The sequence below is a fragment of the Macaca fascicularis genome, chromosome 1 (genome assembly GCF_037993035.2).
Source record: "Macaca fascicularis isolate 582-1 chromosome 1, T2T-MFA8v1.1".
Classification (NCBI taxonomy): domain Eukaryota; kingdom Metazoa; phylum Chordata; class Mammalia; order Primates; family Cercopithecidae; genus Macaca; species Macaca fascicularis.
In genome coordinates this window covers 64987253-65015222 of record NC_088375.1, presented here as the reverse complement: position 1 = coordinate 65015222, position 27970 = coordinate 64987253, and the positions used below count along the sequence as shown (strand labels likewise).

At 37.1% G+C, this 27970-nt stretch overlaps 1 protein-coding gene across 1 annotated transcript; it reads right to left on the bottom strand.

Moving 5' to 3' along the window:
• Nucleotides 1-19: 19 nt before the first annotated feature.
• Nucleotides 20-26514, bottom strand: LOC101926212 (zona pellucida sperm-binding protein 3 receptor). The gene is made up of 11 exons (XM_065541850.1): nucleotides 26344-26514; nucleotides 24530-24728; nucleotides 23401-23580; nucleotides 16305-16334; nucleotides 11634-11828; nucleotides 9912-10094; nucleotides 8348-8551; nucleotides 4675-4875; nucleotides 1999-2166; nucleotides 817-992; nucleotides 20-268 (listed from the first exon to the last, which is right to left on the bottom strand). The coding sequence occupies exons 1-11, from the start codon at nucleotides 26512-26514 to the stop codon at nucleotides 20-22; spliced, it is 1956 nt and encodes a 651-aa protein (XP_065397922.1).
• Between the last annotated feature and the right edge of the window lie 1456 nt (nucleotides 26515-27970).

Genomic DNA, 27970 nt, shown 5'->3' with positions numbered 1-27970 from the left:
CTTATTAGAGTGATGTTGCTTAAGGAAGAGTAGAATTGATGAATGAAGATTCTGTATGTTGATTTGAAGGGAAAAATAAGTCCTTCATTTCCTCTTTTTCAGAAAATTTCTGATGGGTGTTCATCAATTTGTCTCTCTCTTTTTCAAGTTGTTTAATCTCCAGAGACAGCTTATACACCTCCAGGGCCACTTTCACATCCTCTGGGCTTGGGAGACACTGCATGAGTTTTCTGCCTGTGAGCACTTGCTCACAACCTTCAGGTGCCTCCTAAAAGTGATTTAAAGAAATGAGTAGGGGATGGGAGTACATTTTGAGAGTCATTACTGGCAAAAGGGAGACTGACCTGAGGAACAAAGAGGAAATCAGGAGAGACAGTGCATCCTAGCAAGTGTTCACATGCAAGCCAAGCCCAGATCTGTCCTTGAGCAGCAACCAAGCAGGTTGAAGCTAAAAAGATGCTGGGCTCCAAAACAGATACAAAGCACATCCACAAGGACAACTGAGGGATGGTTCTGAGGACCAACCAGGAATGGAACAAATGCACAACCTTTATTGTAGATAATGTAGAGCGAGGGGTCAGGACATCTGGATCAACAGACTCTCAAGTCTAGAGATTTCAGCTCTAGACACACAGCAGGAAAATGTGTCTCTCTAGGCTTATCGCCATGCAAGTTTGGAAGCGCTAATTGTGGTAAGTTACTTATGCTTCCCAACAAAAGTCAGATCTCCGCATTGCTAACTGGGACAGAACCTTGGGAGAAGCCACTATTTTTAGGGATTAGTAGCACAGAACTTCCTTGAATTGTGCCACTTACCCACTCACACCTGGGCACTTCTGGGTGCCAGGTTCTCGTCTCTGAGCAAGTGATACTTTTGGAACCGATCACACCATAGCCAGAATCACATTCGATAGTGACATTTTCAGGCTCAACATACTGATCCTTATCCACAGACAGCCTTCCATTCACTATTTCTGGTTTCAGACACAGAGCTGTAATGGAAACATATTTTTGAACATACTGTTTCTAAAAAAAAGTCATCATATCAGTATTGGATAATAAAATAGATAAGACATTGTATTCATAATTATATTCTGGTCCTGCAGGTTGTTCTATGCTTTTATTTTAATGATAATTATAACAGTAATTATTAGCATTTATTGAACAAGTACTATATGTCAGTCTATGTGCTAAATTTTTTACTTATCTCATTTAATCCTCACTACCAATCTATGAGTTAGACACTATTACTACAACAATTTTACCAACAAGGAAACTGAAAAGTTAAATATTTCCTCAGTATCAAATAGCTTGTAAGTGGTAAGAATTGGTGCTCTCAATTGCTCCATCCCACAGCCTTGATTTGTGTGATTCCTGATGTTTTATTTCCATTGTTCTTGCTTCATAATCTTCCTGGGTTAAATGGAGCCAGTGGTAATTATTAGCAGAATGATGAAAGCTCCAAGCACAATCAAGAGATAGAGCCTTACTTGATTCGTCTTGTTTCTACAGCAGGTTTACCAACAGCACCACCATCAGGTCATCAAAAGTAGAAATGTAAAGATCGTGGGGAAATGGTAACCATCATGAAGTTTTTGTGGAGATTTCCAACACGTCATAATTTGGGAATTAACACTTGAGATTCCTCTTTCTTGAGTAGTTGAAATTAACTCAGGATTCTCATGAAAACTAGAGTCACAAAGGTATCCTCAGGTAAAAGATATTGTCTCAACATATTCTGGAAAGATACATAAGAACCTTGTAGTAGTGGTTCTCTCTGAACATAGGGCAAGCTATGATTTTGGAAGACTAGAATAGGAAGAAAAGTTCATTTTCAATGTACCTGTCATTTACTTTTTAAAATATATCAGGCATAATTTAAATAGTATGAATAAATAAATAAAGACAAAATTTATGCTGCCTTTGATTAATAGGAAACATTGCTATTAATATTTTCTAATTCTCTCTTCAATGGATTATGAGTTGATTTGGAGTTACCTTTACATTGAGGTGGTGCATGTTGCCAGTGAAAAGACTTGCAGTAGATTGTAGCAAATCCAGCCAAAACATATCCTTCATCACATTCGTATGTAGCCTCAGGATAAGGAGTTATTAAAATAACTTCCTTGTAGTGTCCATGGGCAATACTGGGAGGGTAACTGCAAACTTGGATGATGAGAGAGACAGAAGAGCATGAACTCATAGTTTCAAATTAATCTCCCCAAATCTGAGTGATCTGTAGGAGATTCAAATGTTCCCATCCAAATCCTTTTTCCATAAGGTAACTTGACACAACTCAACATTTATACTGCTTTCCACCTGAGAACCTAGAGAAAAGCTTGATGTGAATGAAAACAACTCTTTTGTTGAGAGAATCCTCCATTTTATAGGACCTTTCTTGGTTTTTGTTTACATGATCACTAAAATATTTCACTGCTTAGGGAAGTTAAATGAGCTTTGGTATGAAAGCATGAATTCAACCACAGAGTCATATTAAATGAAAATCAATCTCAATAGAAGTCAGGCTAAGTAAAGGAAATATTTATCTGTGAATAGTTGTAAAGGCTCTGAATAACTGCAGGATCCCCAAACAATCTTATCCATAACTACAACACCATCAGAACATAATTAGCATATTTTACAATTTAAACAATGATTTCAGTGTTGACATAAGTAATATGAAATGCTGGGGTAGTCACACTAGAAGGGAACGTTCAAGTTTCAGGAACTCTTGTATGAAAAATTGCAACAAATTTAGAGCCCTGAGAATGTCAAAGGAAATCCTGTGTTGAAGGATGATTGCCTCCTAAGATTAAAACTAAGTGTCAGGGATTTTAAAATGCTCTATTTTCTAAAAATAAAATAATCAGCGCCTTTAACAAACCATGGACATTTGAAAAAATAAAAATACCTCTATTGGCCTTTCTTTTTCATAGATCCTTCAAATTCATCTAGCACTTTTTGTTTTTTCTTTTCAGATGGAGTCTCACTCTGCCACCCAGGCTGGAGTGAAGTGGCGTGATCTCAGCTCACTGCAACCTCTGCCTCCTGAGTTAAAGCGGTTCTCGTGCCTCAGACTCCCAAATAGCTGGGATTACCAGTGTGTGCCACCACACCCAGCTAATTTTTGTATTTTTAGTAGAAACGGGGTTTCACCACGTTGGCCAAGCTGGTCTCGAATCCCTGACCTCAGGTGATCCGCACACCTCAGCTTCCCAAAGTGCCGGGATTACAGGCATGAGCAGCCACACTTGGCCCTATCTAGCACTTTTTCTGTTTAACCAAACTAGTCAACTCCTCCTTCCCTAAACTTGTCATGTACATTTCCACTTCTATATATTAACATTTCCTCCTGGGACTCCTCCTTATTAGAATTTGCTTACCTTCTCTAATTGTTATCTCAAGTCCTACTTCTCCATGAAGCTTTCTTTGATTATTTCAAGACACAATGTCTGTTCTTTCCTTATATAACACTTGTTAGCAGTAGATTACTTAAGATTAATAGAGTTTAATTAATGGAACATAAATAAATCGAGTGGTGCGAAGGATATATGGTAACAAATGTTTTGTACCCATGCTATGTCCCTTTGGACTTCTGACTACAGTTGCAGATTAAATATATAGTTTTACACAAGCTCAGACTTATGCTGATGATGTTCTACAGAAAGCATTCAACGTGAATCTGTCAGTCTTACTTTGGAGCCTCTTCTGCAGCTGAAAGAGCACAGTTGCAATTGAGGCTCAGTTACTGACTAAATTACTGAAGCAGTTACTGCCCTTTCAACCCTAAACCAATGAGCAACAGAAAGTATTGGATAAATGTCCCAGTCTCCCATCCTTCAGACAGATAATTAAGAAAGGCATTCCTTACACTTCTCTGTGGTCCCAAAGAATTGAGCCCCTGCTGCTTATAATAGTCACCTTTGCTTATTCCCCTTGTCTCTCTCTCAACCCTCGCTCCTACCTCCTAGAATCACCTCCAAAATAAACTACTGGCTCCCAAGTCATTTTTCTCAAGTTTTGCTTTTAGAGAAACCCAAACTATAGTACCGAGTAATCACCATCATGTTGATGTGAAGAGTCTTTCATAATGAAGATACTTCCATAATAATGACATTTTCAATGTCTTATCCTGATTAGAGACAGATGTTTATCACCTAGATGCTTATTTCTTCTCCTTGGTATTTCAACAGAGAGGTGGTTCAGTAGGTCTGAGTCAAAGCAAGGAAAGAAAAGGCTGACTCTGTCAGCCACTAGGCTTCAAGGCTCTCCCTAACAGATCACTTCTTCAACCTGGAGCTTCCATTGCATTGTTACACAATATGTAAATCATGTTTTCTGCCTTGACTTATAAATATGGAGCTTTGTGAGGTAGTGTCCCTCTTTACTAAAACATCAGCATACATGCAGGAAAAATGACAAAATGAGACTGAATGATTTCATCAATTCTACTTTTTTCTCTTACGAGAAAATTTCGTCTTCCAACATATTTTGTTCTATAGCTGCCTTGCATGGTGCTAGTGGTGTGTATCTGTGAATATCTTTGCACAATGCTTCTTGGAGGAACAACCTCAAATTCAGTTAGTTTTAAGTACTTTGATCTTTTGTGGAACCAAGTGGAATCATTTGGGGAAACTAGGAAATAATTACGACAAGTTATCTCAATATTCTTACCTGGTTCACATGCTGGCATTTTAGGCTTCCATGTGCCATCTGTGTGGCATGAACTCTCCCCATCAACAGAAACAGGATAATAGCCTTCATCACACATATATGAAATATTGTCTCCATAGGCATAGACACATCTACCAGTGAAATACCTCCTTTCATTTATGATTCTGATATTCTCCAGATCTGGTGTTGGGCAACATACCCCTGATGGATTAAAAAATGTTCAACATTACATATCTGTATCAAAATATCTCAGGTACCCCATAAATAAATACACCTACTATGTACCCACGAACATTTAAAAAAATTTTTTTAAATGATGTTCACGTTTAGTAAATCAATCACGGGGACACACCTTTGGCTGAAGACCTGATTCCACCTCATTGAAGATGTTAATATCTGAAGACAGACTCATAGAAGCGGAGAGTAGAACGGTGGGTGCGAGAGGCTGGAGAAGGGAGGGGAAACAACTCTCCACTTGTTCAACAGGTATAAAGTTTCAGTTGTGCAAGATTAATAAGTTCTAGAAATCTGCTCTACAAATAGTGCCTATAATTAACAGTATTATATTGTATACTGAAAAACTTGTTGAAAGGGTAGATCTCATGTTAAGTGCTTTTGCCATAATTTAAAGAGAGAAAGAGAAAGAAAGAAACAAAGAAGTTGAGAGAAGAGTTAGACCAAATATCTTCTCCAAATTCTGCCATTGTTTGGTTGAAATGCTATTACTTAATTTCCTTCCAACTGTGTTTCTTCATTAGAAGTCCTTAAAATGAAGTGTTGATTTTGGCAGTGATGAGCTAAGCAATTTAGATTCACCTTCTCTTTGTTAACAAGTAGAAAAACATAGTGGGAAGGGGGCGGTTAATCCGTGAAGAATTCAGGTGCTAAGACCTTAATTGTCTTAGTTCTTTAAATGAGAAAGAAAGATACCCAACGAGGTATGCCAGGAATGTAGAGATATATATATACACACACACACAAACACTATATATGTATAATATTCCTTGGTATTTCAACAGAAATACTAATATATAATATTATATCTATATTTCTCTGTTGAAATTGTAATATATAATTGTAATATATAATTTTATATATTGTATTATAAATTGTAATATATAATATTACATATATAATACTATATAAATATACACAATAATTCTCCTCCCCCAAAATACAACTGAGTGGCTAAGAAGCTGATCAGAACTCAATGTGTGTGATTGCTGGTGACCCGCAGCTCTTGGGAATCTTTAGAACTACACCTTGAAGTAAGAACAAACCAAAAAAGGACCAACTATCTGTAATAAGTACTGAAACCCAGGCTTGTATCGTTACATTCCCTGATTGGATTCGGGTCATTCAAAGCCCTTAATGCCTCTTACTACCTGCCACAAGCAAACAGGAGACCAGACAAGGTTATTAAAAGCCAAAGAAAGCAAGAGACAATGCTAACAGATCTGAGAGGATCCAGAAAATGAAGTTCTAAACATTGATTTAAAAGCCACTTTGTTTTGTTATGTAGAAGGAAATAAAATACAACATTGAGAATTTTGGTAGAAAAATGAATATCAATACTACAAATCCACTACAAGTGGGAACCTTGAAACTGAAAAAATAATAAAGTTAAGAATTCAATTAATAATTAATATCAGATAATACATCAATGAAGGAAGAATTAGTGAACGTAATTTATATTCATAATAAAATACTGAGAAACAAAAAGTAAAAACACCGATAAGAACACAGGAAATATAGAAAATTCAGTATAAGAGCTTAACATAAATGTAGCCAAAGTGTCAGTAGAAGAGTGAAAATAGGGCTAAAATTGTACTCTAAGAAAATACTTATTTGTAATATTGAAGTATTTGAAGTTGAAAATTTTTCCAGAATCAATGAAAGGCATCAAACCTCATATTCTAGAAATATTCTAAATCTCAAGCAAGCTAAACACAAAGAAACCAACCCAGGCATATCTGACAAAAACTGCGAAAAAATAAAGACAAGAACATCTTAAAAGCAATCAGAAAAAATAGATAACCTTCACATGATCAACAGTACGACTAATAGCAAAATTCTTGACAGAAACAAATAAAGGCAGAAGACAATGGAAAGAAATCTTTCACATGGCCACGCAAAATAATTGCCAATCTAGAATTTTATATCCAGCAAATATATTTTCAAATATTAAGGCGAAATAATGGCGCATTGAGGAAAAACAAAGAGAGAAATTTGTTGTCAACAGGTTCCCACTAAAGGAAACTAAAGAGTATTTATGAGGCAAAAGAAAGGGACAATAGATATGACTGAAGAATCAGAAGAGAATAAAATAGTAATTATGTGAACAAATCTAAACTAATTGGATTTACTAAAATAATAATAGCAATAGTAATAATGATAATAATGCAGAGTTTAAGACACATTTATAATTGAAATACACAAAAATAAAATCATATTAAGTCAGGCAGGATAAATCAAGTTAAAGGTTTCTACGGCTTTTCATTGCCTGGGAAGAGGCAAAAGTAGTAAATTATGTGTAAACATCATAAAAAGAGCTAAAAGTAAATAAATGCCAAGTAAATACCAGGTAAAAAATGGAAAAAAAAAATTTTAAATCAATTCAAAGAATGGAAAAAAAGAATGTAAAACAAAAGTATGTAGCAGATAGATACTAGATATAAATTCAAATATATTAATAATTACACTAACTGTAAACTGACGAGTGCTCTAATTAAATAATGAAAATTGTCAAGTAGGATTAAAATATCCAACTCTATCTTGCTTCCAAGATACACTTAAAAATATATATAATTACAGAAATTGTAAAAACAAAAGACTAAAAGAAGATAAACCATGTACACACTAACTCAAAGTTGTCAGAATTATATTAATGTAAAAGTAGAATTTTAAAGATAAAATAGTTATAGTAATAGAGTCATTTTATAATGATAAAAAGTGAAATTTATCAGGCAAATATATCATTCTAAATTTGTATGCATCTAGCAATGTAGTCTCAAAATACACAAAGCAAAAAATGATTTGAAAAAACAAAAAAGATGGCCAGGTGTAGTGGCTCACACCAGTAATCTCAGCACTTTGGGAGGCCAAGGTGAGTGAATTTCTTGAGTCCAGGAGTTTGAGAGCAGTCTGGACAACACGGGAAAGCCCCATCTTTACAAAAAATACAAAAATGAGCCAGGTGTGGTAGTGTACACTTGTAGACCCAGCTACTGAGTCAGGAGGATGGCATGAGCCCGGAAAGTTGAGGCTGCATCGAGCCGAGATCGTCCCACTGCATTCCAGCCTAGGTGACAGAGCAAGACCCTGTCTCAAAACAAGCAAACAAGCAAACAAATAAATAAAAACTCTGAAAAGACAAAAGACAAACAAAACTTTCTTAGTAACCGAGAGAACAAGCAGACAAGAAATAAATGTAGATACGGGAATAGATTTGAACAAAACCATTAAAATTAGATCTAATTGATGTATATATAACATTGCACCCAACAACTGCAAAATATGCATCTTTTCAAGTGCACACAGAACAGTTATAAAAATTAACTATATGCTATGGAGTGAAGCAAGTCTCAGCAAATTTCAAGGACTGTGCTCAACATTTTCAATAGCAAAGAAGATACATACACATACACACCACACAAAGTTCAAGTCTACTTACTCTCACACTCGTTGGAAGATGTCCATGTCAAATTTTCCTGACAAGTCACAGTCAGAGGCTCATCTAAAACAGGTCTATAGCCAGGTTTGCATAGATATTTCAACTCAGTTCCAATTTCAAATATTTCGTGATCACTTAGGTTGTAGTCATTTCTCTCCCAGGAAGCATAGGAAATGTCCGGTAGGTCGGTACAAGCATCCACTCATAAAGAAAGCACAAGGGTGAAAGAAACGTGTTACTGGGAATGGCAGAGTGACTCAGGAGCCTGTCACAAAATAGCGATATCATATACTCATTCAGCAAAAAATGAGACGGTAAAGATGAAATGAGAATTTCAGAAAAAGACTCGGCAGCACCGTTGCCCGATAGACAAGCGTCTATTAAGCGCATGTGTCTACTAAATGCATGTGCCACTGGAGAGGTGTACGGAGAAGCATGCCATGGTGCAGGAAGGGGACAGTATCCAGGTGCTGGGCCAACTCTGTAGGAGCTTAGTTTTCCTTTCACATCACTGCACTTTAGAATGGTTGGTCTTCCGAGGAAGCATTAGGATCACTAGAAAGACACAGCAAAAATTTGCTCCAGGGTGAGACCAACTTTCTAATCTCATTGCTTAATGGGGAATTAAAATAAGAGGGATTCTTCTTGCCATCATGACCCTATCATCTGCAACTTCATGCTTTGGCTTCAAACCAAGCCCCATGTAACTTTTGCAGTTGGGCCTTTCGTCTTGTATTTTCTTTTTTTTTTTTTTTTCTATTCAGCAATATGCTAAAGGTCCGTGTGGATCAAGGAGAGGATATGTGTCTGTCAAACTGTATATTTATTGAATTTCATCACTACACATTTTGAATGGCACCTAAGTTCATGTGATAGCAAAAGAGACTAGATAAACCACAATGTAGTGGTGGCTTCCACCTCCAATTAGCTATGTGAGCTAGTGCCAGTTACTTAATCTTTCTTTTTCAGTTTTCTCATCATTAAAATTGGATAAAAAATAGCAGCTTCTTAGAATAGTTGCAAATATTGAATGAGTTAATTGGTGTAAAGCACTTAGAATAGTGTTTGTCACGTAGAAAATGCTCAATAAATGTTAGCAATAAATCATCAATGTTATAAATGATCTGTATGTATTTACAACATCAGGGTCTCAAGACCAATATTGGCCCATAGAGCATTTCTAGGCAAATTATAAAAAAGAACTGCCTTAAAGGAATCTTACTTCCATTGTTCAAAAAATTATCTTAATATGTTGATTTTGTTAGACTGAATCACTTTACTATAGTCTCCTGGAAAATTTTTACAGCAAATATATAAGTCTACAATATCTATGAAGTCGTTGGTCTCATGACTATATGATATATATGAAATTCTTCCAATAGCACTAATGATTTTGTTAATATCATTAACAAAAAAAAAATCTTCCTTTTAACAAGAAAAGTATTAATTTATCTTAAAATGATTATTGGGAGTCGAGTTGGCTTGTGCCTATGAGCATGCCACACCTATATGTCAGGATAATTTTAGATCCAAATATTGGAACTCCATCGTAGTCCATACTCACTGGATACGCAAGAGGGAACAGAAGGATACCACTCATTATTCGCTTCACAATAGATTAAACTGCTGCCTCGGAGGCTATAGCCTTCCTCACAGTTAACCACAATAGAGTCTTTGTAAGTATAGAGGGGTCCAAATCCAGAAACAAAGATTGCCTTTGGAATCTGTGGTCGACGACAGACAATTTCTAAAGAAGCATACAAAAAGACATCTGAGTTATCAGAGAGAAATGGCAGTAAAGATGTGACTGTAACTGTTGGCATTGCTTCAATGAGGATCTAACACAAGCATATATTTAATAGGTACTGAACAAAGAAAACATTTTGGAGATTTGTATACTTCAAGTTGCCAGAAACCTCAGCAAAATGAGGTCCCATCATGTTGGTCATGTAAAGTCCTCCAGCTTTCTCATCAATAACAATGAGCAATATCTAAACCCTGAAGTCCAAATCTCAATGTCTCCAAATCCTTCCATTAAATGGCCTTATTTCCTGGATGATTTTGGTTGGGGGTCAGTGACCCATGGTAATGATATGGTGTCATGCAGAGGCAACCAGGGCATCGGGAAATCTGTGGTGCGCCTCCATAAGCAGAGAACAAGCTGCCTTCACCCCACATGTTAGTCATCACATCCTGTCAATCCTGCCACCTTAATTCCTCTATACTTCCTCAACTTCCCTCCAGGCTTACTGCTATGGCTACAGTTGAAGCCACCTTCATTTCCTGGCTGAAAGGTTGCAACAGGTGCCTATCAGTTATGTTTTGTCTCACTTCACATTGTCCTTTTAATGTCTTCCCTTTTCCTTCATTCCAAACTCCTGAAAGTGACACACAAGGCTTTCATAACCTGGCCCCTACTAACTTATCCAGCCTCAGCTCCTGCCTTTTCCACTTCTTGCAGTCTTTTCACTATTATGTTCTCTCTCGCCCCGGCATTGGCTATGTCCTGTACTGAGTCAAAACAATATGTGATACTATGGTTTTAGGCACTTTAATTGCAGTAAAGAATAATGTCCTAAACCAGCAAGCTGAATCATTACTGATATTGACAAAACATCTCTTCTGGCTTCCATAGAGAGGCCAAGGGAAAGTACTTTCTTTCATTGTCTTGTATTACCTTTATTACCTGCTGGTGTTGGTGTTGTTTTGTTTGCTCCTTAGGCATGCATGGTTGACATTATTAGTGTCCACCCATATTTCCAGTTATTGTAAGATAAACAAAAGACAATGTTTCGCAGTTACTCTGCATTATGCAGAACCAAGGAACTAGTTCTGGCCAAAAGGCTGTAATGACAAGTGATATGTGTCACTTGCAGGTCAAAGAACTGAAGAGCCAGAGACTGACTTTCCTTTTTCTCTTCTCCGGCTGAACTAATTTGGAAGTTTTGACATGGAGGTGTCAAAGATCTAAACAATCTGGATTACCATATAAGTGACAGCTGCCCTAGGGAGTTTCCCAGGCTAGCAGTGCACTAAGAAGAAACTTGAAAAAAACATTTACTATATAAAGGCCTTGAGATTTAGGTGTTGATTACTACTGCAGCACACACCCTATGCTATTCTGACTGATACAGCATGCGACAAGGTTAGTTGAATAAATGAATGACTCCATCATTGCAATGATTAATTTCTCTTTTAATCATTCCATCTTCCCTGATAAATACGCCTTCCTTTTGCTTTTAAACAAATAAAAGAGATCAAAGCAGAACTTATCATTCTGACTTACTTTCACAGATAGGAGGGTTTGGGCTCCAGACACCTATTGTTTTATTCTCCACCATGCAGGAGATGGAGGCATTGCCTATGAGTGAGAAGTAGGGGTTGCAGGTGTAAGTGACAGAGGAGGCATATGTGTAGAATTCTCGATCTCCACCGCTGTGTTTCCCATTCCTGATGTCTGGAGGGGGCTCGCACTTGGCAACTGAGGTGAGTGAGTGAAGAGAAAGAAATATTCAGGGTAGGCATTGTGTTAAATCCAAAATTCATGCAAATTATAATGGAGGATAAAAGAAGCAGTGAAATTTCACAGTAGTGTTATTACCTAAAGTAGTTTAGGTTTGTAGTCAGGTCAGAAAAAAAAGTTTTACTTACTTACACATTCTGGGAGAGGATCACTCCAGTCAACTCCTTTACCTTGGATCTGACAACGACTGGTGGTTGAGCCAATTAAGAAAAACCTAAATAAGGTAGGTCAAAGATTTTAGTGGAATTCATTTACTCTAGACATAAATTATCTATGAGGTTTTGGACAAATCAGAAAAAAATAAATATTGAGTACTATGCTTAGTACATGTGTGATGTAATAATCTGCACACCAAATCCCCACGACATGAATTTGCCTATATAACAAACCTGCAGATGTACCCCGAACCTAAAATAAAAATTGTAAAAATATATATTTTTGCGAACTTTCTTATCTCCTGTTTGTTCTCCTGAAAATGTATTTATCTTTCTAAAGAGTCATTTGCTTCCCATAAGTGCCTTTCTCCCATCACCTACTAAAATGGTATATAAGCCCCAAATTCGAATCACCCCCTTTGAGTTACTCATCACCAAGCTCTCCCACATGTATGTTGCACCAATAAACACTGTAATTTCCTCCTGCTAAAGAAAAAAAGAAACAAATTTTTATTAAATATTTTGAAATGAAAAAATAATGCTTTCTTGATTACTAATGACCATTTAGGCCAGCTTGCAGTTACATTTTCTCATATCAAGCAAAGGGTTTATTTGTTCAATTTTAAAATGCTCTAGCTTGTCTAAGCAACTTAAGTTTTTTCTTTGTATCACATGGTACCCATCCGCAATGAATAAAAATAGAACAGAACAAGATTTACACCTAAAATCTGAGGACTTGGCTTAAATCTTACACTCTCCCTAACAAGCTATAAATCAGGCAGCTCAAAACAAGTAAGTGGTTCACTCGAATTTGTTATGTAGTTTCCTTTAAATAAAGGAGCAAGACACATTACTGATGTGTACTCGTACTCTGACCTCTAATTTGAATCTTTCTTCTGGCTTCTAGAGCTTGGTTTACTCTCATAAACCTGAGAGTTCCTTAGGAACTCTTAGGTTCCTAACTTCCTGATTATCATCTCATTGTTCTTGCTCTTGACAAGTCCCAGTCTTTCTTCTAGGACTTTTTGCCTTTAAAAAAAAAATTTACCCTGAATATCAATAATAAGCTCCTGAATAAAATATTATCAAACACAGTCCAGGAACACTTTAAAAGAAAATTATACAATGACCAAATAGTACAGTTTTATTTCAAGAATAAAAGGATTCTTCAAAATTAGGAAATATATTAATATAGAATACCTTGTTATAGACTGAATGTACCTACTCAAAATTTGTATGTGGAAGCCCTAATCCCTTTGTGTGGCTATATTTGCATAAGGAAGTAATTAATGTTCAGAAGGGTGGGGCCCTAATCCAATAAGATTAAAGTCCTTATAAGAAAAAACACCACAAAGATCTCCCACTTGCAGTCCCTGCGCCCTCATGCTGACACCAGGGAAAGGTAAGGTGTGGACACAGTGAGAGGACAACCAGTCATCTGCAACCCAGGCGGGGAGCCCTCAACAGGAACCAAACCCTGCGGGACCTTGTTCTGAGACTTCTAGACTCCAGAACTGTAGTAGTCCATGGGCTTTTGGTATTTTGTTATGACAGCCTGAGCAGACTAATATATACATGATATTAATAAATCTATTAAGAAAAATAAATCATCATCTTAATAGTCACTAAAGTGGCATTTGAAAAATAATCAACAATTAGTTTTGGCCATAAATGTTCAATATAATGGGAATCAGTGGAGATATAGCTCCACTAAATTTAGGAAGAAAATGCTTGCTAGTCATTTCTGCTAGAGCCAAGAATAAGAGAACAATAACTGGTATCAATTTTTTATTTGAGGTAATTGCTAGCATAAGTACGTAAGAAAAAGGAATTAGAAATACAAAAATTGGAAAAGAGAAAATAACAGAATCATTATTTTCAGATTACATAATTACATATCTGGAAATCCCAAGAAAATCCAACTGTATTAGTCCGTTTTCACACTGCTGATAAAGACATACCTGAGCCTGGGTAGTTTATAAAGAAAAAGAGGTTTAATGGACTGACAATTCCACATGGCTGAGGAAGCCTCAAAATCTTGGTGGAAGGGAAAAGGCATGTCTTACATGGCAACAGGCAAGAAAGAATGAGTGCTAAGTGAAAGGGGAAACCCCTTATGAAATAATCAGATTTCGTGAGGCTTAATCATCACCATGAGAACAATATGGGGGAAATCGCCCCCACTCCAAGATTCAGTTATCTCCCATGGGGTCCTTTCTACCACATGTGGGAATTATGGGAGCTACAATTCAAAATGAGATTTGGGTGGGGACAAATCCAAGTCATATCACCAACTGATAGACTATTACAAGTAATAAGGAAATTCAAGGTATTAGCTGAGATAGGAGATTAATATATAGAAATAAGTAGTTTCCATATATATGAATAAAAATTGTTAGGAGATATAATGGAATAAAAGACACCATTTGCAATCTCAAAAATAAGACAAAAATAAAATAAGATAGCAAAGACTAAACATAAGAATTGAAAAATGTAAATGGGGAAAACTTTAAAACAGTCCTGAAACACACACACACAGCCACACACACATAGACGACTAGGACAAATGGGAAGTCTTGGCTGGCAAGATGCAACATCATAAAATGTCTATTCTCTTAAAGTTCATTTAAAAGCTTAATACAATCAATTAAAAGTGAAACTCAACCAATTTAAAAGTTCATATAGAAATATAAACAAGCAAACATAGGAAAACTATAAAAATAGAACAGTCAGGCAGATACCTCTAAGTGACATTGCACACTAAAAATTCAAGAGAAAGGACCTGGTTGTGTGAATATACAGAAAGACTAAAAGCATTGAATAGGACATCTAAAAAAGACTAATATACACTGAAGAATTAAATATGTATTTTTAAAAGATATTCTCTCATATGAGTTAGGTGTAGATCTGTTAATAAATGATGCCAAGACAATGTGAAGGCCATCTAGAGAAAGATATGGATTCTTTCTGTATTTTTTTAACATTTGCATGTGAACCTACACTTATCTCAAAATAAAAAGTTTTTCACCCCTGAGAGGTCTGAAAAAATAAAAAACTTAAAAAATACTATACAGAAATTTTTTCTCTTTTTAATAGGCAAAAATTCAAAAGTTTGATAAAATAGTGAATCACGGAGGTAAAGACAAAGGCATTTGTTTATATTACAAAATATTACAGTTTATAAAGAGCAATTTGGCAATATTTAGCAAAATTTCAAAGCATCTTCTCTTTAATCCAACAATCCCACTTCTGGGAATTTGTCCTACAAACATCTCTCTATATTAATACATATAACATAACATATATATAAAGTACGCATCAGGACATTGTATGTAACAGGAAAAGATTGGAAACACACAAAAGTCCATCAGTAGGAATCATTAAATAAACTATGATAAGCTATGATACATGCGTTAGAAAACTTTGCAGCTGTAAACACATATATACACACAGACAGAGAGAATGAGGAAACACTTGGTGCATGAATGTCAAAGATCTCTAGTACATATTTGTCTTAGATGTTTCTGGTTGCTTTAACAAAATATCATAGACTGGATGCCTTAAACAACAGGAATTTATTTCTCACAGTGCTGGAAGCTAGGAAGTCTGAGATCAGGGTACCAACATAGTTAGGTTCTGGTGAGGGCCCACTTCCTGGTTTGCAGATGGTTTGACTTCCTGCTGTGTCCTCGCATGGCAGAGAAAGAGGGAGAGAGAGAGAGAGAGCTCTCGAGTCTTTTTATGAGGACACTAATCCCCACATGAGGACTCCGCTCCCATGACCTAATTATCTCCCAAAGGCCCCATCTCCAAATACCATCACACTGGGGATTCAGATATGAATTTTGAGGGAATATCAAAAGAATTCAGTCCATAGCAATGTTGTAAGTGAATAAAACAAAAGCAAGGTTCAAAACGATGTACGCAGTCAGATATCTTCTGTTATAATAAAGGAGGAAAAATGTTGATAAAAATACTTGTACTCACTTGTATTTATAGAAGTAAACACTAAAGCGATAAATCTGAAACTAATCAATGTCATTTTCTGTCAGAGGGTAGAGAGAAATGGGATGAATGAGGATGGGGTGGAAGTGAGAATTATTGATGTATATCTTTTTATGCCACTTTTATTTTTGAAACATATAAATGCGTTAACTCCTTATAAAAATTAATGAAAAGGAAATTATTGCTTCTAGGTTGCCTTATACTCACCCCTCTGAGCAGCTGAATTCTATGGTTGAACCAAGGAGAAGATCTTTCTTAACTTCCACTATCCCATTGATTAATTCTGGATTTCTGCATCGTTTCTCTAGAAGGAAATTAAAATAATGACTCATGATTCCAATTACTCACAAAATAGAACATTAGGGAAAAAAAAAAAAGTCTGGTTTACTAACTTTGACTCCTGCTTCCAGATAGACCTAGAGATATTTTTCAATGCTTATTTCTTATTCTGACTCATTTTTTCTCTTTCTATGGAAAGACGGCGCTTTATGAAGTGGGCCCTATTTCTCTTATCCTTTCGTACAGGGAGAAATATAGAATAGATAGAAACCGACCTGGATTGCTCCGGTCTGAATTCAGATCACGTAGGACTTTAATCGTTGAACAAACGAACCCTTGATAGCTTCTGCACCATTAGGATGTCCTGATCCAACATCGAGGTCGTAAACCCTATTGTCGATATGGACTCTAAAATAGGATTGCACTGTTATCCCTAGGGTAACTTGTTCACTTGGTCAAGTTATTGGATCTATTGCGGGCATTGATTCGCTTTGGCTGGTGTAGCCTTAGCACAGGTTGTTCGGAGGCTGAGTTATGCTCCGAGGTCACCCCAACCAAAATTTTTAATGCAGGTGTAGTGAGTTAAAGTCCACAGATTTGTATGGTTTAGATTGCATTAGTAAATTAAAGCTCCATAGGGTCTTCTTATCGTATTATCTTATGTCCGCCTCTTCACCGGCAGGTCAATTTCACTGGTTAAAAGTAAGAGACAGTTGAACCCTCGTGGTGCCATTCATACAAGTCCCTATTTAAGGAACAAGTGATTATGCTACCTTCGCACGGTCAGGGTACCGCGGCCGTTAAACACGTGTCACTTGGCAGGCGGTGCCTCTAATACTGGTAATGCTAGAGGTGATGTTTTGGTAAACAGGCGGGGTTAAGTTTGCCGAGTTCCTTTTACTTTTTTTAACTTTTCCTTGGAAGCATGCCTGTGTTGGGTTAACAGTGTGAGTAGTATTAGTTTTGTTTGTGTTTGTAAATATTGGACTGTTAAGTATCAGTGAAATTCTTGTCTGATGTAGGCTTATGCGGTGGAGAAAATTTTCATGTTACTTATACTAACATTGTTGCTTCTATGAAATAATGGATTAATCCAATGTGATGCGAGGAGTTCAGTAGTATGTTTGGGATTTTTTAGGTGTTTGATGTTGAGCTTGAACGCTTTCTTAATTGATGGCTGCTTTTGGGCCAACTATGGAAATTGGATTTTTTTACTCTCTATACAAGGTTTTATTCTAGTGTCTAAAGAGCTGTCCCTCTTTAGACTAACAGTTAAGTTTACAAGGGGATTAAGTGATTCTGTAGGTAAACTTAAGGTTGAACCAAGATTCTATCTTGGATAACCAGCTATCACCGGGCTGGGTAGGCTTGTCACCTCTACCCAGAAATCTTCCCACTATTTTACCACATAGACGGGTGTGCTCTTTTAGCTGTTTTTGGGTAGCTTGTCTGGTTTCGAGGAACTTGGCTCCAGTTCTCTTTGCGAAGTTGTCTCTGGTTAATTCATTATGCAGAAGGTATAGGGGTGTGTCCTTACTGTTTTGTGCTTGGTTGGTCTTTTTTCATCTTTCCCTTACAGCACTGTGTCTATAGCACCAGGATAAAATTTCTATCGCCTATACTTTTGTACGAGTGAATGGTTTAGTAGAAGTTATTTGGTATTAGTATTGATTGGGTTTGCGGCTAGCGTTAGCTCAAGGCAATCAAATTATATTGAGGTCTTCAGGGTGTAAGCCGGATGCTTTATATTAAGCTATGCCTTGGTTTATCCAAGTGCACTTTCCAGTACACTTACCGTGTTACGACTTATCTCCTCTATATAGATATGAGGGGTGTTTAGTTAAGTTGATCCTTAAATATATTTGAGGAGGGTGACGGGCAGTGTGTGCGTGCTTTATGGCCTTATTCAATTAAGCACTCTGCTCTTAATATACTGTTAAATCCTCCTTGGGCTCTTAGATTTCATAAGAGCTATTGTGGGGTTTTCTGGGGTAGAAAGTGTAGCCCATTTCTTACCACCTCATAAGCTACACCTTGACCTAACGTTTTTGCGGGGGCACTTATGCTTACTTTATAACCTTTATTAGGGTTTGCTGAGGATGGCGGTGTATAGACTAGGCGAGAGGTGGTGAGGTGAATCGGAGTTTATCGATTATAGAACAGGCTCCTCTACAGGGATATGAAGCACTGCCAAGTCCTTTGAGTTTCAAGCTGTTGCTTGTAGTATTCTGGCGAGTAGTTTTGTTGTTCTAACTATTGAGGTTTAGGGCTAAGCATAGTGGGGTATCTAATCCGTTTGGATCTTAGCTATTGTATATTCAGAAGCTTTAAAGCCACTTTCATAGTTTATTTTACGTCAGCTGGTGTTTTTTACAACTTAGATGGAGTTTAGCTTTATTAAAATAGATCTAAAACACTCTTTACGCCGGTTTCTATCAGCTTGGGTTAATCGTATGGCCGCAGTGTCTGGCACGAAATTAACCAACAGTGGGTGCAGCATAGCTTAGTTAAACTTTCGTTTATTGCTAAAGGTTTGTCACTGCTGTTTCCCGTGGGGGTGTGGCTGAGCAAAGTGTTTTGAGCTGCGTTATACGTGCTTGATACTTACTCCTTTTGATTGTGGTGATTTAGAGGGTGTTTTCACTGGGGCGGGGATACTTGCATGTGTAATCTTGCTAAGAGTTAATAGAAAGGCCAGGACCAAACCTGTCTGTTTATGGGATGTATGAATCCGTCTAGGCATTTTCAGGTTGCTTTAGGTTGATTAGTCTTGCTTTAGGTTGATTAAGCTACATAAACGGGTTTTGTTAAATTTTGGGGGATTATATATGGTTGTGAGGTACTGTCTTTGAGGGTTGTGATAATAAGGGTGTGGGTCTGGTAGTGGGTAGGTATGTAGGTGGGGTAAAATAGAGAGGGAGTTAAAGTTGAAAGTAGTGGGATGAGATGGAGATTGTGTTAGATGACGGGTAGCAGTTAAAATTGTGCATAGCTAAAAGATGAGAACGCAGGCTCTGGCTAGGTGAATTGAGGCTTTTGTTTTTGGGGTTTGGCAAAGGTATATTTATAGGGGAAAAGCAAGAGATGGGGAGGGGGGATTTGAGAACAAAGGTAAAAATTTGTTGGGGTTTTATAGTTTAGGATGAATATACTATAGGATTTGTTATTGTTATGTCCAACAAGCATGAATTAAATTAACACCTTATTGGTAGTTATGCGAGGCTGGAATATTGAACGTAGGTGCGATCAATAATGGTATGTACTAGGAATGAAAGACAGATCCTGCGACATACGGTGTGGTGGGGCCAGCTTTCTGCGGTGGGGTCACGCGCACACCCGAGATAAAAGATACCAAATGCATGGAGAGCTCCCGTGACTGGTTAATAGGGTGATAGACCCGTGATCCATCGAGATGGCTTATTTAAGGGGAACGTGTGGGCGATCTTAGTCTTATGGCCCTGAGGTAAGAACCAGATGCCGGATACAGCTCACTATAGCTACCCCCACGTGTTATGGGTCCAGAGCGAGGGGAGTAGCACTCTTGTACAGGATATTGATTTCACGGAGGATGGTGAACAACAAACCACTAACTGAGGGGGGTATCCGTGGTGACAAGAATATATTTGACTTATATGTGCTATGTTCGATGAACGGTGTAATGTACTATGTACGATAACTGAGTTTTGGTATTAGTTGCTATCCTTGGGGGAAAACTTGATCTTTGGTAGTTGATGTTATGTTCTACAGTTGGTTAAGTCATGAGGATTCTTGCTTGTAAGCATGTTTGCAAGGACAGTTTGTAAGTGTGCATAAATATGTATGATGTACAGTTAAGCATTTGTAGTACTATGTAATATTCGTGTTGGCTAGCAGTAATGCACGAATTACATAAGAGGTTGTAAAATAAGTTAGTACTTAAGTCGAACTTAAAACGTGCACCCCATAGAATACAGAGAGTAGTTTAAATTAGAATATTAGCTTTGGGTGCTGATGGTGAAGTTAAGTGCTTTCTCTCTGAGTTGTCCTGGGGAGAAGTCTCCGTATCCGTTTTACAAGACCGGCGTATTAGCTTGTATTATAAGGGCAGGTTCATTTGAGTAGATTGTTTTCGGTTAAGGAGGCAAGTGGTATAAAGGTTCAGACTGTGATAAAGTATATTATGGATGCTATTTGTCCGATAATAATGAAGGGGTGGTTTACTGGTTGGCCTCCAATTCAAGTAAGGGTCAGTAGAATTGTGATTAGGAATCAATATAGGAATTGGCTGAGTAGGCGGAATGTTATGCTTTGTTGTTTGGATTTGTGAAGTATGGGGATAAATGCAAAGATGAGGATTGATAGTAGAAGTGCTAATACACCTCCTAGTTTGTTAGGGATGGACCCTAGAATTGCGTATGCAAATAGTATCATTGTAGTTTGATGTAGGGGGGAGTGTTTAGGGGATTAGCTGGAGTACAGTTGTCTGGGTCACTTAGTAGGTCGGGTGAAAATAGTACTAATATCATTAGGGCGAGGAGGAGGAGGATTAAGCCTAGGATATCTTTGATTGTATAATAAGGGTGAAAGGTAATTTTGTCGGAGTGAGAGGAAATCCCAGAGGGATTGTTTGATCCTGTTTCGTGAAGGAATAGTAGATGTAAGGTTGTAAGGGCTGTAATAATGAAGGATAAGATAAAATGAAGGGTAAAGAATCGTGTGAGGGTGGGATTATCAATTGAATATCCGCCTCAGACCCATTGGACAAGGTCAGTTCCAATGTATGGGATGGCTGACAGGAGGTTTGTGATTACTGTGGCACCTCAGAATGATATTTGGCCCCATGGGAGTACGTAGCCTATGACGGCTGTTGCTATAGTTATAAGTAGGAGTATAATGCCAATATTTCAGGTTTCTAGGAGGAGGAATGAGCCGTAGTATAGGCCTCAACCGATATGTGGGAAGAGGCAGATAAAGAATATAGAGGCACCGTTAGAGTGGAGATAACGGAGGGTTCAGCCGTAGTTTACGTCACGGGTAATGTGTGCAACTGAGGAGAAGGTGGAGGAGGTGTCTGGCGAGTAGTGTATTGCCAGGAATAAGCCTGTGATGATTTGTAGGATTAGACAGGTAGCAAGGAGTGAGCCGAAGTTTCATCATGCGGAAATATTGGACGGAGTGGGTAGGTCAATGAGGGAATGATAAATTATTTTTATAAGGAGTTGGATTTGCGTGTTGCCATCATCAGTGTTTTTATAGTTGAAATACAACGACGGTTTTTCATATCATTAGTCATGGTTAGAGTCCATGTGGAAGCAATGACATATATTTTATTCTTGTTGAGTGTGCTATTGGTTATGGGGTTTGTAGGATTTTCTTCTAAGCCTTCTCCTATTTATGGGGGCTTGGCGTTAATTGTTAGTGGTGTGGTTGGCTGTGTTATTATCCTGAATTGTGGGGGGACTTATATGGGCTTAATAGTGTTTTTGATTTATTTGGGGGATATAATGGTTGTTTTTGGCTACACTACAGCAATGGCTATTGAAGAGTATCCTGAGGCATGGGGTTCAGGGTTTGAGGTTTTAGGGAGTGTTTTAGTAGGGTTGGCGATGGAGGTGGGGTTGGTATTATGAGTTTTAGATTTTGATGGGTTGGTGGTGGTGATTAATTTTAATAATATAGGGAGTTGAGTGGTTTTTAAGGGAGAAGGGCCGGAGTTAATTCGGGAGGATTCTATTGGTGCAGGTGCTTTATATGACTATGGGCGCTGATTGGTAGTAGTTACTGGTTGAACACTATTTGTTGGTGTATATATTGTAATTGAGATTGCTCGGGGTAATAGACTATGTGATTAAAAATAAGGTTAGGGTAAGGGGAATGAGGAAAGAGAGATAACAGGATTTGATTATACCTTTTTGAGTGGCGGTGAGGATTGAAGTAGTAATATGGGTATGTGAAGTTGTTTTGGGTATAGATTTTTCTAATCAGATTGAATCTAGTAAGAGGAAGGCTAGGTTTTGACTTATAAGTAGGTTTTGGTAGGGAAGTGTTCGGTGAATTGTAATGGGTAGAATCCTAATATATTGGAGAATTTGAATGTGTGGAGTGGAATATTTATTTTAAGCTTATTGGTTATAAGAGTGAGGTCTAGGGCTACTAGGAATCCTAGAGCAGTTACATGTAGGGCTGAGAGTTTTAGGTTGGGTGATATTGTTATTTGGGGGAGTGAAGTGGGAGAGATGCTGTTGGTGATGAGGAATCCTGAGAGCAGGCTACCGGTTGTGAGGTGTTTGATTGGGTTTAGTAGGGTGGGAATGTTTTCGTTGATATTAATTAGGGTGGAGAAGCGGGATTGTCCTGTTAGGGTGAGGAGGATGGTTCGAGTGCTGTAGGCGCTTCATAGGGAGGTGGCAATCAGAGTGATAGATAGGGCTCAGGCGTTGGTATACGACGTGTTTGCGGTTTCGATAATAAGGTCTATGGAGTAGAAGCCTGTAAGAAAAGGCATGCCTGTGAGTGCCAGACTACCGATGGTTAGGGAAGTTGAGGTAAGGGGTATTATTTTAAATAATCTTCCTATTTTCCTATTGTCTTGTTCATTATTAAGGTTGTGGATGATAGATCCAGAGCATATAAATAATATGGCTTTAAAGAAGGCGTCGGTGCAAATATGTAGGAATGCTAGGTGTGATTGGTTAATGCCGATAGTGACTATGCTTTGAGAAAAAAATAAATGTAAACATATATCTCATTTTTCTGACACATTTTAAGAAGAGAAAAAAAATTTTCACTTGGTTTCATTTGCTCAGTTAGACCACTGTGATAATACTAGATATGTTTATTGACCAGTTGTCCATAAAAATGTATGCTCTCAAAAATATATGACCTTCATCACAGGGAAACAGAAGGAAAAGGGAAGCAGATGCTATATTTTAACTGTTAGAAAAATATGTCCAAGTGTATTCCCAACCGACTCCTTCCAAATACTATAGGTGATGTTAATTTTGAACTGTTTTGATCAAAGATTTTCATATTAATTAAGTAATTCATTAAGTTCCTAAAAGAACTTTCTGGGAAAAAAAGTAAAGGTGAGAAAAATAAGTGTTGATACTTACTTGCACAAAAGATACTATAGTTCCATGAGCCTTTGGTATCACAAATCAGTCGACTTGAATTGATTTTACCATATCCAGGGTGGCAGGTGTATTTCAGAGTAGTTCCAGTTTTGAATTCAGTATCATACAACGGATTTATTGGAGAAGCAAATGGTAACTTGGGTGGAAGACCACAGTCACCTGCACACACACACAATAGGCAAGGAACATCAACAGCTATATCTTGGGACACAGTGTCTCGATATCTGAGTACTAAGTTTTCTAGAGCAGAGACCATGATTTTCTCTTTCATCGTAACTCCTATTATGTCATTGTTCAATGAGTGCAGTAAGTGATCAATAATACACGCTTGTTGAGTAATGAAAATGACAATGATAATGAGTAAAGGCAGAAAAATTTCATCCGTCTTTGACTGTATAAGTGGTATAAGTGCGAATTTATTAAAAGGGAATGAATAGACTTGATTTTCATCATTCTATCAGATTGCCCACATCTGTCTGCTCAGAATATAGGCAGCTATGCTATGCCCTGTGACTCTACCTCCTGCCTTAGCAGAAACATATTTTCTACTAATAATAGCATTATGCAAGATTAGTTGCCTCAGTCAAGGATGAGGAGGCATTTCATTTGTATCATTTTGGACCTTTTAGGTTTAGAATAAATGGCCTGTTAAAAAATAAAAATATTTTTCAAAAGCATCACAAGGTAGAGAATCATTAAACCCTTGAAAAATAAAATCTTAATTCTACTTCCCTGGCAAGAATTAAACAAAGTACTGAGTGACCTTCCAAATGCCCCAGAAGAATTATACCGACCTCCCCTACATTCTAAATAACCACACAGGCAGTGAGAGTTCATGGCCAGCCTGGCAGATGATACGAACTTATTACAAGTCATGATTGCTTCAATGTTAAGTTGTTCAGAGTTTCCTGGAGAGAAAAATTCTAAAAGGGAGCATAGGGAGCATCTATAAAACAAGATTTTCTTTTTAGTTTATAGTATGTTTCCCAAATTCCAGGTGGTCAAATATATCCCATAATGTTAAAGATATCTTAGACACCTCTTAAAATAGGGTGTGTGATGAACTCAGTTGTAGACTGGTTGTCTGGCCTGTCTCTCCACTACTTACCAAGAACGGTAGCCAACAAAACAGTGACCAGCATCATTTGGAACAGAGTTGAATTGGAGACTTTCCACAGCCTAGAGAAGAGCAAAGCTGCCATTTCTCCTTTTCTATCGAAGGTGGAGCCCTCAAGGAGTGCAAGTGGAGCTTTCTGGGAGTGCATGATCTGGTGCCTCTTCAGTGTTTTTCTGCTGAAAGAACTCAACTTAATAAACAGTCATTGAATTCTTACCTGTCATAAAGTACTACGAAGAATAAAATGGGAACTGTTTTCAAGGAGATTATAATCAAATGTAGAAGAGAAGGCATTAAATATTTGTAATAAAATATAGCTTGTATTTTCTGACAGGAACATATTCAGGAGACCAGAAAATTCCAGAGACTTGGGGTGGACTGTACAGAGGTAGTAGATATTGCTGTGAAATTTGGAGTGTTAAATGTGGGATATTTTATGGCAATAGTAAAAATTGAGTAAAGGCACAGCAGTGAGAAGGTAAAGGTTATTTCTTGAAAATAGTAATTAGTACTTCAGTTTGTTTAGAAGATAAGGAATTCCTGATAGGAGATGATAGTTAAAGATAGAGAGAGAGGTTAGAACTGGGTTTGATCAGGTTTTCAATACCAAAATTGGGAGCTTGAAACTAGGAAATATATATACACTTTGTTTAAGTAACATGATTACTCTGTTTTTGAAAGACTATTATGGCAGATGTATACAAGGTAGATTGAAAGAGGCAGAGAGAAGAGACAGGGAGATTGATTAAGAAGACTATAGCAATTGGCCAAGTGAGCCAAGGAAATTATCTGAACAAGGAAATGGCAGAAGAGTTATAGAAGAAAGAGCAAGCTTAAGAAAAGCAAGAAAATGATGACAGAGGAAAAGAGTTGGAGATGTCTCTATCTATTAATCATATATCTTTCTATCCATCCATCTATATGATTTTCTTACGGCAACTATCAACAAAAACAAAAATCCATTGGGTCATTTAGAATTTTTTAAGTATGGTTTTTACCAACAACCACCAACAATAAGTAGTATCACTGTTATGTTTCTTGGTTCCAGTCATTCATTAATCAGAGACTTCTTCAAAGCAAGATTTCTATAAAGTCATTCTTACCCCCGAATGAGAAAAACCCTCACATATCCTAAGTTTACTTCAGAAACAAGTTACTTAAGATGTATTACCCAAAGTGATATATAAAATTAATTTTCAGTGAAATATAGGATTTCACCTTTTGTTCTGAAACCTTAAGTAGGTTGAGATGGTTTCATATCACCATCTGTCCTTAATTACAGGAATTGCCAACTCATGTCCATTTAACTCAATAGGCCAATGTTATGGGGCATTTCCCCTATGTTTTCTTCTAGTAGTTTTGTAGTTTGGGGTTTCATACATAAGTCTCTAATCCATTTTGAGTTGATTTTGTGTATAGTGAGAGGTAGGGATCTAGTCTTATTCTTCTGTATGCGAATATCCAATTTTCCCAGCACCATTTATTGAAGACTGTCTTTTCTCCAATATGTGTTCTCACCTGTGCCAAAAACCAGTTGGCTTTTGGTGAGTAAGTTTATTTCCAGACTCTCTCTTCCGTTCCATTGGTCCATTTGTATGTGAAGATTTTCCCCATTCAGTATGATGTTAGCTATGAGTTTTTTATATATAACCTTTATTGTCTTGAGGTGCATATCTTCTATACTAATTTGTTGAGAGTTTTTGTCATGAAGGAATGTGAAATTTTGTCACATTCTTTTTCTGCACCTATTGAAATGATTGTATCATGTTTCTCTTTCTTTCTTTCTGTTAATGTAGTGTGGTCACCTTTATTAACCTGAGTCTGATAAACCATCCGTGGATCCCTGGGCTGAATTCCACTTCATCATAATGAATAATCTTTTTAATGTGCTCTTGGATTTGGTTTGCTGGTATCTTGTTATGAATCTTTGCATCAATGCTCATCAGGGATATCAGCTTATAGTTTTCTTTTTTCATTGTGTACTTGTCTAGTTTTAGAATCAAAGTAATGCTAGCCTTGCAAAATGAGTTTGTAAGTATTCCCTCCTCTTCAATTTTTCTGGAACAGTTTGAGAGGAATTGGCATTAGTTCTTTATTAAATGTTTGGTAGAATTCAGCAAAGAAGACATAAGGTCCTAGGCTTTTATTTGATGGAAAACTTTTGATTACTGATTCAATTTTCTCTTCAATTCAACTTTTAATTGGTCTGTTCAGATGTTCTGTTTCTTCATAACTTGATCTTGGTAGGTTGTATGCATCCTGGAATTTATCCATTTCTTCTATCTCATCAAATTTGTTGGCATATAGTTGTTTACAATAGTGTCTTATAATACTTTCTATTTCTGTGGTATTAGTAGTAATGTCTCCTTAAGATAAAAAAATCTCTGTTTTATTTATTTCAGTATTCTCTCTTTTTTTTCTTAGTCTAGCTAAATGTTTGTCATTTTTGTTTATATTTTCAAAAACCCAACTTCATTTTATGGTTTTTTTTTTTTGTTTTTTTGTTTTTTTGTTTTTTTTTTTTTGAGACAGAGTCTCACTCTGTCACCCAGGCTAGAGTGCAGTGGTGCGATCTCGGCTCACCGCAAGCTCTGCCTCCTGGGTTCACGCCATTCTCCTGCCTCAGCCTCCCTAGTAGCTGGGACTACAGGTGCCCACCACCACACTCAGCTAATTTTTTGTATTTTTAGTAGAGACAGGGTTCCACCGTGTTAGCTAGAATGGTCTCGATCTCCTGACCTCGTGATCTGCCTGACTCAGCCTCCCAAAGTGCTGGGATCACAGCCGTGAGCCACTGTGCCCAGCCTCTTTTTAAATTTTTTTATATCTTTTTCATTTATTTCTGCTCTGAACTTTATTATTTTCTTCCTTATACCAATTTTAAGTTTAGTTAGTTCTTGTTTGTCTAGTTCCTTGGGGTGATTATTAGAAATTTCTCTTCTTTTTTATGTAGGTGTTTATTACTATAAACTTCCCAATTAGAACTCGTTTTGTTGTGTCCTATAGGTTTGGGTATAATGTGTTGTCATTCTCATTTATCTCAAAAAATCTTTGAGTTTTCCTTTTGATTTCTTTTTGACCAATTGGTTGTTTAGGGACATGTCGTTTAACTTTCATGTATCTGTAAAGTTTCCAGAGTTTTTCTTGTTGTTAATTTCAAGTTTCACATTATTGTGATCAGAAAAGCTATTTGATATGATCTCTATCTTCCTAAATTTTTCAAGACTTGTTCTGTGACCTAACATCTGATCTATCCTGGAGAATGTTCCACGTGCAGTTGAAAATGTGTATTCTGTAGATGTTGTATGGAATATTCTGTAAAGATCAGTTAGACCCATTTGGTCTATGGTGCACTTTAAGTCTGATGTTTCTGAGTTGATTTTTCTTTTCTAAATAATGTGTCCATTGCTGAAAGTGAGATGTTGATGTTCC

Excerpts from the sequence above, each read along its gene's own strand:
- LOC101926212 (XM_065541850.1), bottom strand. The coding sequence starts at position 26,514 with ATGAAAAAAGAAAACTATAAGCTGATATCCCTGATGAGCATTGATGCA. Across the intron at positions 8,552-9,911 it reads TGTTCCCTCTTGCGTATCCA|GAGTGGATGCTTGTACCGAC; the intron begins GTGAGTATGGAC and ends TGCTTTCTTTAT. Across the intron at positions 269-816 it reads AAGTGCCCAGGTGTGAGTGG|GAGGCACCTGAAGGTTGTGA; the intron begins GTAAGTGGCACA and ends AATCACTTTTAG.